At 38.0% G+C, this 11105-nt stretch overlaps 1 protein-coding gene across 1 annotated transcript in view; it reads left to right on the top strand.

Annotated features, from left to right (window-relative positions):
* Positions 1-3056: 3056 nt before the first annotated feature.
* Positions 3057-11105, top strand: part of baiap2l2a (BAR/IMD domain containing adaptor protein 2 like 2a) — a 17286-nt gene continuing 9237 nt past the window's right edge. Inside the window, exons 1-9 of the mRNA XM_042009686.1 lie at positions 3057-3105; positions 3377-3600; positions 3861-3936; positions 4937-5023; positions 7338-7399; positions 7511-7582; positions 7853-7933; positions 8054-8185; positions 9121-9219. Coding sequence (XP_041865620.1) covers positions 3547-3600; positions 3861-3936; positions 4937-5023; positions 7338-7399; positions 7511-7582; positions 7853-7933; positions 8054-8185; positions 9121-9219 — 663 coding nt within the window. The 5' untranslated portion in view covers positions 3057-3105; positions 3377-3546. The remainder of the gene's footprint in view (positions 3106-3376; positions 3601-3860; positions 3937-4936; positions 5024-7337; positions 7400-7510; positions 7583-7852; positions 7934-8053; positions 8186-9120; positions 9220-11105) is intronic.

Genomic DNA, 11105 nt, shown 5'->3' with positions numbered 1-11105 from the left:
TCAAGATTCCTTTTATACTGGAGGTGAAAATAAACTATAAAGAATGCTGAAAGAGTACCTTAGCATGAAAAAATCTGATATAAAAGTTTAGCTCTACCACTGCCTATATACTGTAATTAGCAGCTTATCAGATTAAACAATGGTATTTACGAGTATTTAACCTCCATGTTTAGGGTATCCAGCAGTGAAGGTTGAATAATTTTGCTGAAATTTTCTTGCGGCCCTCCATGAAGTAAAACCTCCACCATCATCACATTCATATGTGCCATTATGCTTCTCCTGTGTTACCACACGTCACACTTACACCTCATTAAGTTTTTGTTTTGAAATGTGTGAGAAAACCTGGCAGATGAAATCTTTTCCATCAGTCATCAGGACCTACTGTGATTACTACAAGGTTCCCTCGACTCTTCTGGTATTCCATCGCATACTTCAGCCATGTTCCTGGTCCAGGGGGTCAAACCGGGTACTCTGGCACTTCTAGTCAAGCCAAGGTGGCCGGTAAGCGACAAAACTCTGTCCTAAAGACCAACCAAGTCCCAGGTGAGGAATTAGACAACTGTTACAGGGTTGGGTCATTTAAAAAAAAGACATATTTTTGCCTTCATACACACACAGACTCAGGATCAACTGCTTTAAACGAGATGAGTTTTGAGAAGACACTTCAGTAAATGTGGAGCAATTTGAATGTAAGCCAAAAAGCAATGCAGCCTTATGGGAAGGGGTCTTCTGCCTGCCAATGATGATCCCTTGACTATAATAAAAAATGTTATAACTAACACAAACACTGCTTATAACTTCTTAACTTAGCCCATTACCTCAGAGCTTCAGCAAGCAGTAGATAGAACTGATAGACTTACACTACTTTCACCAAGCCTCTCAGACTCGTGGAGTTGTAATAAGGGAACAGAATAATGATGTGCACCATCAGTACGGCCCAGATAATAATGATGAACCTCAATGTGGCAATGGAGGCAATTAATTATTAGAAAAATCCAAATGGGTAACACACTTTATCTGTAAGAAACTATAATCTCCCAAAACAGAAAAGCATCAAATTATTAACCAGCATCTGCAAGAAGTCCTGGAAAACCAATTTCTAGCTTTTTATCTTCTCTGCAATAAGATTCATTAAGAGAAACTGAGAGTTGAACATCAGAAATGTGCTTTGGAAAAATGTATCTTATCAATACCAAGGGGAGGAAAGGATGAGAGAGGGAGGAAAACATGGGAGATAAAATACATAAGAAAAAAATCCTCCTGCCTTACAACAAGTATATTTAATGTTTTAATAAAACCAGAGTTGAGCTGTCCATTCTCTTAATAAGTTGGATTTAAATGTTAAACTAAGACCTCTTGATGCTGCAGGAGCTGAAGGCTTTACTGTTAAATGTGTGCAGCAGAAATGATTTGAGCTCTAAAGCTTCACTGATTTACAATAATACAAACAGTTTAAATTCTCCTGCAGAGATGGGAACGAGAGGCTAAGAGATAAAAACTGAAACATAAGAGATAATGACGTCTGAACTCTGCTCATTTGTATTCTGGTATCACCCCCCTCATATGCAGATTCATGCTTTTCTACATTTTATTAGTTTTGTCTGTTCCCTCTTTTACTTCTCTTTAAACCTTTAGTATAATGACAATAAACATTCTGGTTTTGATTTTCAACGAAGGGTCATGGCTTAAAAAAGGCTTTATATTATTAGTAAAGGATCTAAATTTCTCCCACATTGATAATCTGTAATCAGTCAGTAATTAATGCAGCTACACTTAACACAATAAGTCAGGAAAAGAAAGAAAAACACATAAACAGAAATTAAATTAAAGGGATTTATAGTTGTTTAATGTATGGCTTCCATTGGTTTATGATGCCATCTACTGGGCAAACCTCTCTGCTTCCAGCAGCGTCCAGGCTCTGTTAAACTGTTAATGGTTAACCCAGATTAATTGTTGGTGCGCTGCTGTGTTTCCTGCTGTTATCAGCCTGAAGTCTCCTAATGAAACAGCACACAATCTGCACTCAACAATGCACTTATGTAAAGAAAGTAAACATCACCGTCCGTTCAGGAGGCAGCTCACGCTGAGATTTGACTGAGTGGGTCAAGCAACGTTCTTCATGTCTGTTTGTCTTAAAAAAAAAGAAAATCTTTATTCATTAAATGAATGGGGAATATTAAATGATGGATTTAAAAATGAGCTGAATTGATAAGTGCAAATCAGATCTGAAAGCGTTGTCATGACTTCCACTGGAACCTTGGAGTTATTGTTGACCAGGTTACGTCATTAAACTCACTGAGGAACTTTCTGTCTCAGTCATGCAAACAAACTGGTCCACGTATTTCTTACTTTAACATTAGACCACCACTAGATTTTTTCTTACTTTTTTATAACACAAAAAAGAGAAAAGGGAGAAGCTTCCAGCTGCAAGAGAGGTCATATGTTTCTAAAAATATCCAGAATTGAATTTAAATTCATTTTTCTTTTGATATAAAGCATGATTTGTGAAATAAAATATTTAAAGACCGTATAGTTCCTTTTTTTCCAACAGTGCCCTTCACTCTCAGCGTTTCTAAGAGAAGACTTCGGTCGTCAGGCGGGTGCCTATTGAAACCAGCTTCTAGCTTGTGTCCTTGAGGCAGAAACCTCAAACTTTAAGATTAGGCTTGAAACCTAAAACCCTTTTGATAAGAGCCAACAGTCAGGGCTGGCGTAGGCGATTCTTAGCCATCCCTGACTGTTGGCTTTAACCCAGGGACCCCAAATCCTGTCCTCAAGGACCAGTGTCCTGCAGGTTTTACATGTTTCCTTACTGCAACACACATGATTCAAATGAAATGAAACCAGGTATCTATTCATCCATCCATCCATCCATCCCAGATTAGAAGGCATATACATTCCCTCCTGTGTGTTCTGGGTCTCCCAAGGGTCTCCATGTCCTAAGAGACAACTTATGTGGAGTTGAATGTACAGGCCTCCACCTTTGCCTGCCACTCAGCTCCCGCTGCCCCGGCTTTGAATCTCCTTCCTGCAGACGGAGGAGCCTGGATGGTTGAGTCCAGTGGACTGAGCCCAGGATCCAAGGCTGGGCCAGCAGGCCACCAGGTACTCAGACCTGTTCACCATGTTAGGTAGTAACTCTACATAGAAGATGAATCATTATGCCCACTTCCTAACATTGTCTGTGTAATTAAAGTGTGGTAGCAGTTCATTGTTTTTCCAAAACTATTCAAAATGGTAAATAAGTTGAAAGCAGATCTCCATTAAAGCCTTGAATAAAACATGCAGTGTGGGACACATACTAATACACACACAGCATATGTCAGTGTGTTTTATGGTTGAGCTGTGTTTAATAATTTACTCCAGTCTTTTTCAGGCAATAGTGGTGTCGGTTACCGTCACACTGGGCTGTCTCCTCTGCTCAACTCCAGATCCAGTCCCAAACCACTCACTTCTTTCAGAGGCTGCGCTGCACTGACTGGATGGTTGAAGGCCTGAAAAGCTTCTCAAGGTTTTACTGTCTGCTGCAATACTGTAGAAGTAAACATGTCAGGAGTTAATAGTGATCAGCTGTTCCGCTCCACTTTGGGGATTTACTCGGTAAGTAACAGAATCTGTGGCTCTTTGCGGGAATCAACTGGAATGAACCTGATTTTTATTTCTGAAAGAATGTCAGGAAACAGAGAGTTACTGAGAGGGGACGCTGAATTCAACTCAAACATGATGTGAATCTGTAAATTATCTTTGTAATTCTGGTCTGATTTCCTAATCTGGATGAGTCTTAGGTTTGTGGAGAGAGTTTGTTCCCATGCAAACAGATTAATTAAAGAATGATTCTCCTTTCTAAACTTCCTAAACAGAACTTGTCTGATGAATTCAACCCAAGTTTACAAAGACTGGTTCTACTGGGAAACAGCTTTGTCCAAGCGTTTAAGGGTAAGCAATAAAGAGAGAGAAAAAACCATCTGATGTTATTGTGTAAAATTAATTTCTTAACAAGTGCTGTATAACCAGAAATTTGAAGTTGAAGTGATTCCAAATTTCATGCTTTGGGAATATCCCGGTGCTATTATAATCTTGATTATGTGATTGTAAAGTAAAGGTTGTTATGGCCACGTTATCAGCAGACAAACAAGAACCCACAACAAACTTTTATTGAACTACAGAGTAGAGACATAATATCAATGAAGTTTTAATGTGTCCAGTTTTATTTTCTTCTAAATTTAGAGCCTATAATCTAGAAATTCCTCTGAAAAGCCTCAATGACAAATAACATAATAACAATTGTTTGTTAACAATAATAACAAACTATGAAATGTAAATTCATCTAAGTTACAGATAAAGTTTGCTTTGTTTAATGTATAAATGTTACATCAACAAGTAATCAGTACCAGCTCTACCCACAGCCCTCCAGACATAAAATATTAATCTGGGTCTATTTGCCACCTGCAGAGGGGCTTTAATCTCCCTTTACTTATTTTTCATGAGCTCTTGTCAAGACAAGGAAATAATACAACTGGAACTTTTTAAAAGAGAAGTTTTGTCATCTTTAAATCCATCAGCCTTACAGTGCTGGGTGGTCTGTTTCAGCTGCAGCCTCATCTGTTAAACGATAACATGGATTTGTCATTAAAGCACATTCAAACTGAAAGAAACAAGAAAGGTTCTGCTGTAGGGCCCGAAGCTGTGCTCAGGATGCTGGTGAAACACCAAGATGGACATTTAAGATGTGCTTTGACACATAAACAAAAATAAACAGTAGCAATTCATAAATATGCTAATAATCAGGATGCATTTGGACTTCATGGCTTCTGTTAGTGAAGAAGAAAATATCTCACTTTGATTTAATCATGTTCCTTTTATACTTCTATACTGATGCAGAAAGATATTTAAGTGTGTGTGAATTCAGATTTCAGCATGAATTTGTCTTTTACAGCTCTCATTGTCACAAGTGAAGATTACTTCAGTGCACTTTCAAAGATTGGAGAAAAAGCTTTCTACACCGTGTCCTCAAAATCCCTCGGTACGTCTACACAGCTGGCTCATGCAAACTTATGATCATTATCAATGAGAAATGTAAAGAGTGCATGTTTGCATCACACCCTGAACCCTAGAGCTGTTTGCCTTTATGACCATTTATTAAACACAATCCTCTTAAAGACCAAAGTTTAACCCTGAGTTAGGTTTTATTGCTCTTTTCACAATTAAAGTGCATGTGCAATAGTTGTCTTTGTGTTTGAGATTAACTTGCTCTTTGATGTCAGTGTGTGCAGCTATACACTGACATCATAGTATAGTATCATAGTACACTATGACTCTGTGGTTCAGAGCTTGGCTGCAGTGTAACGTTTGAGTTTGTCTTTATGTGGACTAAAGATGTTGGCACATGGATCTGATATCAGCATGAACATAAATAATAGATGATTACAGGCAGCGGGCCTGTGGTCACTTGACCCGCTGTTTCATGGTGGACGTACGCCAGGTTAAACAGCTGGAGTTGGAAACACTGTAGAGAACATTTATGCTGTTGTCTAACTGAGGGGATGAATCACAGCATACTGGCTAAACAAGATTACCGTTCCCCAACCAGCCTGCAACGTTTAAAGAAATGGAAAAAAGCAACAAAGTTTTGCCTTTTTAGATGCTTCAGCCCCTTTTCCCTTCTCTTATAGGAGGTGTGCAGATTAGCAGATTACTTTTTAGGGTTTCATTAGAAGTGTCATACTATCCAGATACTAACAAGTATGCACAAAAAACAGGCAATATTCAATAATCAGGAGTTGGATCAAAGTTCTTATAAAGATGACTGAGTGGAATAAAAAGGTAGTTGAGTCATAAAAGTACAGATTAGCTTTTATCAGAGTCAGAAAGATTGTCCCGCATGTTTGGAGGAAACAAAGCAGCTTTAGAGAAAGATCAACAATGAGTCACGATGACCTGAAAACACAAGATCTAATTTAGGAAACACACACACTGTGCAATTATAAAGACTTTAAAAACATCCTGGCTCACACTCACTATAAACTCTGTATTTTTGGAAAAACAAGCTGGTTTTGAAAATAGATTTGAACAAAAACTAAATAATTATTGATGTTTAAAGAGCTTATGAAGCTAAAAGACTTCATCATTAATTCAAAAAATCCAATTAAAACATTAGGGTAATTGATCAAACGTTGATAAGAAACTTTTTATTTATTTTATTGCAATTTTAGTTTAGTTTCATCACAAACTATGAATCAATATGAAATACAACATGCAGCAGACGTTTTTACCAGGAGTGTGAAATTGTCACTAAATGTACTAAAAACTTATGATACAGGGCCAGTTTTCTACAAATAAAGTAGTATTAGACAAGATTTGGACCAGGTATTCTTTAAATACAACAATATACATAACAAACATGTAGCCGACACAGAGGCATCAATTTAATCATTTATAGGTTTTGATAAAAATCAAGAATTTGTAGAATGATGGGGCTGAATTTGAGCTTTTTCTTGAGGATAGAAAAGAAATTAGACTTTTTAAATTTCAAGTTGACTCCAAATCAGCAGTCTTCTGCAAACAAAACTAAAGCTGATTCATTGTAGTCTTTGCTTTTTTTTGCTGGTAATTCAGCTTTTATTCTAAGTGGTGTTGGTGTTTGTAAGGAAGAAGACTAGAATGAAGTCACACAGTTTGTAGCTGGGTTTGTGGACAGTCTGGTACATTGCACAAGCATTCTGGGGTAAATCTAGCCAGCAAGCCTGAGAAGATTACACCACTGAAAAGATGGTCTGGTAGAAGAATTCCACTTTGACCATGATGATGCACAACAGACTTTCCAGCTTTAGGAATGTGGTAGACCATGTGATGTTGCAGTAGCGTAAATATAAATAAAATTAGACAAAAATGAGAAGCACAGAGAAGTGGAAAGTTATCTTAACTTAATGAACAAAGATGCACATCTTTGAGGCCACCCTGATCTAAAATTTTAAAAACCAATTAGCAAATTAATACAAAATAAAATCATTTTGTCTCAGCAGTCAAAATAGATGCGACTGAAGAAATGGGAACAAATGATGTGTGTTTGCAACAGGCTGCTGGTAACAAAACACCTAAAGATACAATTTAAAATGTTATGTGTTATGTGTGGACACAATACTGAGTCATCCCATGAGTCTGCAGCCCTTTTTTGCTTAAAAGATTCAGGTTCGTATTAAGTGCCTTAACAAGCAAAATAAAAACTTCATTTGAAAATGGTTGGACACACAAACTGGACTCAAAACTGACTAAAAAGTAGCCAATGTCAAAGAAAAGCCTTGCTTACTATTATTCATGTCTGGCTCCTTCTCTTAAAGGAGATGTCCTGATTCACATCTCTGAGAGCCAACGAAGACTCACCTTGGAGCTGGAAGCAGTGGTAAGTTACATCAGCACTGATCTATCATATTGTTTGTCTTAGATTAAAACCCACATGTAGTTCATATTATTTTGTGTTTACAGTAAAATGAATTTTTGTGTCTTGTTCCAGTTCCACCAGTTCAGTCTGGAGGTTCTGAAGCAGATGGACAACAACGTTAGACTGGACAAAGACTACATATCCGTGAGTGAGACCCAGTCGGGAGCAGAACAAGATCACAGGAGATGCCAGAAAAATTTAATAACAACTACAGAACATAATCATTTTTTAAAGGTTCTCTGAATAAGTTGTTTCACCCTGGAGTGAGTTATCTGGCACCACAAACATATTAGACAAACAACAGTCAAACTGAAGAAGCATTTTTAAACAAACCAACATATAGTTTAGATCTGACACATTGCATGGGTGAGGATGGATTTACACATTATCTTTCTCAAATTAACTCTCACACAGAGCAGCAGGGTCCAGTATGAAATGGTGGTCCAAAAACATGCATCAGCTATGGGGAGGAATTCAAGGAGAGGAACCAGTCAGGTTGGTGGTTTTTAATCTTCAGCTCATCCTTCTCCTCAGAGGGGAAATTCATCAGTACGATGGAGAACATATGTGCAGAGTGTCATGTATGTAAGTTCTATGAATTATATGCATCCCCAGGACTCCAGTGAGTATGTGCAATTCCTCCGGGAGAGCTATGGCGAGGCTTTAAAGGAAGAGGAGAGGCGATACCGCTTCCTGGCTGAGAAACACTGCGGCCTGATACAGTCAGTCGCCCGGCTCATGAATAAGGTATACATCCTCCTTCGAATAGCATTTAAAAATTCAATATTTTATAACTTACTTTGTTTTATTGAGTGCAAGCTCCACAGGGATCAGGATTGTCCCACAAGCCGTTATCATGAATAAATGTTAAGGCAGTGAGAAAGTTTTATTGCTCCTTTGGGTACATTCCCCATTTTACAACCAAGGGTCAACCGAAGACCAGCAGCTTTTCAGTTTCTACAGCAGAACGGATTCACCATTAACTGGCTGCATGTTTGTACTTTGGACTCAGATTTTATGAATCTACTCTACTAATGTAATTAGATCGTTTACAATGACTGATAACTTTTGTGCTGCAAATCCAATAAAGCTGTGGAAGCTAAGTCACATTGTCAAATACTGTAATGATCCACCTTTTCACTTGGAAGCCTGCTTGTTTTTATACTAAACTGGGCTGTCAAAAAGCACTTTGAACTGAAACCAGTAGCTCAGAGCTACAGCAGCTGAGCTGACTAGTGTCACACATAGTACAGGCTATAGAATGACAGGAGGCATAAGACGGCAGCCCAGAAAAGCCTGAGCTTTTGTATAAAAAGAGCAATTCCAGGAAATAAAACCTTCTACTGTCGAATGCTGCCCTCATGTGTGGACAGGCGGGCTGTACACGATACAGCTGCAGCTCATGTCCATGTATAATACTTGTGAAATGTTAAAATCCCGAAAGTCAAAACAAAAGTCGAAGCAATCAGATCAATGGTGAATCTGTGAAGCTCAAAAAAGGTTTCATTTGCAATTAAAAGTGACCCTTTAATTGCCTCTATTTCACTGCTGCAGCCGTTGAGACCAGAACAAATTTATAGATTAACCTGTTAGCTACTTTTGTTTAACCATAAATGAAGTACCCCACTGTTTACCCTTGTAAAAAGGGGAAATGTGGTTTTACATGTAGGGTTGTGTTGCAGACGGGAGGAACTCTCCAGCAGAAAGCTGATGCCTGGACAGAGGAGATCAATGCCACCAGACGATCTCAGATCAGACAACCTGCTTCTCTGGATAACACTGTGAGTTCACAGGAAGCAACACATTTACAAAATGAATTATTCATGCAAAACTTGAGACAAGTTGCTTATAAGTCTTCAAAAATGTCAGAATGATGCAGCTGGTGTGAGGTATAATCCTGTCTTTAGGGAGAAAACAGAGCAAATCTGCTGTGAGACTTAAAACCAGTTCAAACTTTGGAAAATTTGTTTTAAAACTGCTGAATGAAACAGAATGTATGAAGTAAATATGAGATAAGAAAAGCCATGGTAATATACCATGGTGTTATCTGCATGCAGAAACAATATATAAGGACAGCAGTAAATGACTGCAGTGATAATTTAGTTTCACATTTGCCCTCTAGTGGTTGTTGTCTGATTTAATTTGATCCTGTCAGAGTGAATTGCACCTGAAGCGTGAGATATAATATGTTTAGGGAGCTTTGAGAGGAGGACTGAAACTGCAGCTGTAGAAATCTAAAACCAATATATAACTGTTATGAGCTTCCTGTATCTCAACCATGTGTCATTTAAACATTCACTTGACAAAACTGTCTTTTGAGAAGATAATTTACAAATGAAACCATATGTTACTAAGAGATGACAATCACAATTTCCTTTTAAGTAAACAACAGACGCCCAGAGATAAGCCCCACCCATCTGTTCCCCATCTGGAAGGTGACATGCCAATGAACTCCACAGATCCCACATGCCTTTGTAATAACAATCAGAGGATTAGCAAGGATTCAGTGTTTGTTTTGCTCTGACGTGGGATTTATACTTGTCTATAACAGAGCGAAGCCCGTGAGCCACTTTATGCAGCAGTTATGGCCACTCACCATGAACGGTATAAAAAAGAAAGAACAACCTTGTTCTGTTTTAAGGTTTCACATATCAGAACATAATTTAAAATTTGGTAAATGCAGTATTAGATGAACAGTACATGACATTCATTGTTTTGATAAAGATTAAATCAAAAAACAGGAGCAGTCGCTTGTAGACATTTACAAGCAATAACATGAATTAATTATTTTCTGAATGATGTCATCAGCTGCTCACAACAGTTTGGAATTTTGTCCCACTTTTATTTACAAGGTTATTTCATTTTAGTGAGGCTTTTACTTGTTTAAAGTCCCACCACAGCATTTCACTCAACTTGAGATCTGGACCATTACAACACCTTGATCATTTTCTTTCAGATTTATTGTGTTTGGGATCATTGTTCTGCTTTAGCTAAACTTTGGCTTTTAAACAAATGGTCTTACGTCTGACTCTAGAATACTTTGATATTCAGAGGAGTGAATGCTCGACTCAATGACTGCAGGTGTCCAGGTCTGTGGCTGCAAAACAAGCCCAAATCATCAGCCCTCCACCACCGTGCTTACAGTTACTATGATGTGTTGTGATTGGTTTGTTTGTGTTGCTGTGTATTATAACCAAACATCCCTCTCATGCATCCAAAGGACATTGTTTTAAATGTTTGGGAGTTTGTTGATGTAAGTCTGCAAACTGTAGCCCTGCTGCTCTTTATAGAGAAGAGATTTTCCTGGCAACTGTTCCAAGTAAGCCCCACTTGTTCAGTCTGTTTCTGATTCTGATGTCATGAAGTTTAATATTTAACATGCTAACTCAGGTCTGTAGAGTTTGAGCTGTGGCTCTTGGATTTTTCTCTGAGCATCGCACAGTCTCATCTTGGGAATGAATTTCCTTTTAATAAACAGTGACAGTGAAAAATGTCATGTGATGATCATCTGATGTTGTATTCACCTTATTTCACACACCGATGCATGAAGCCAGGCTTGCTACTCTCTGTTAAGGCTTATTTTTATGCAAAGCTAAGCTAACAGGCAGATGGATGGAGCGCTGAATAAAATAAAAAAAAAAAAACAGCAGTTTATTCTCAAATTACT

The sequence above is a fragment of the Melanotaenia boesemani genome, chromosome 2 (assembly GCF_017639745.1).
Source record: "Melanotaenia boesemani isolate fMelBoe1 chromosome 2, fMelBoe1.pri, whole genome shotgun sequence".
NCBI classification, from domain to species: domain Eukaryota; kingdom Metazoa; phylum Chordata; class Actinopteri; order Atheriniformes; family Melanotaeniidae; genus Melanotaenia; species Melanotaenia boesemani.
This window is presented reverse-complemented; position numbering and strand designations above follow the sequence as displayed.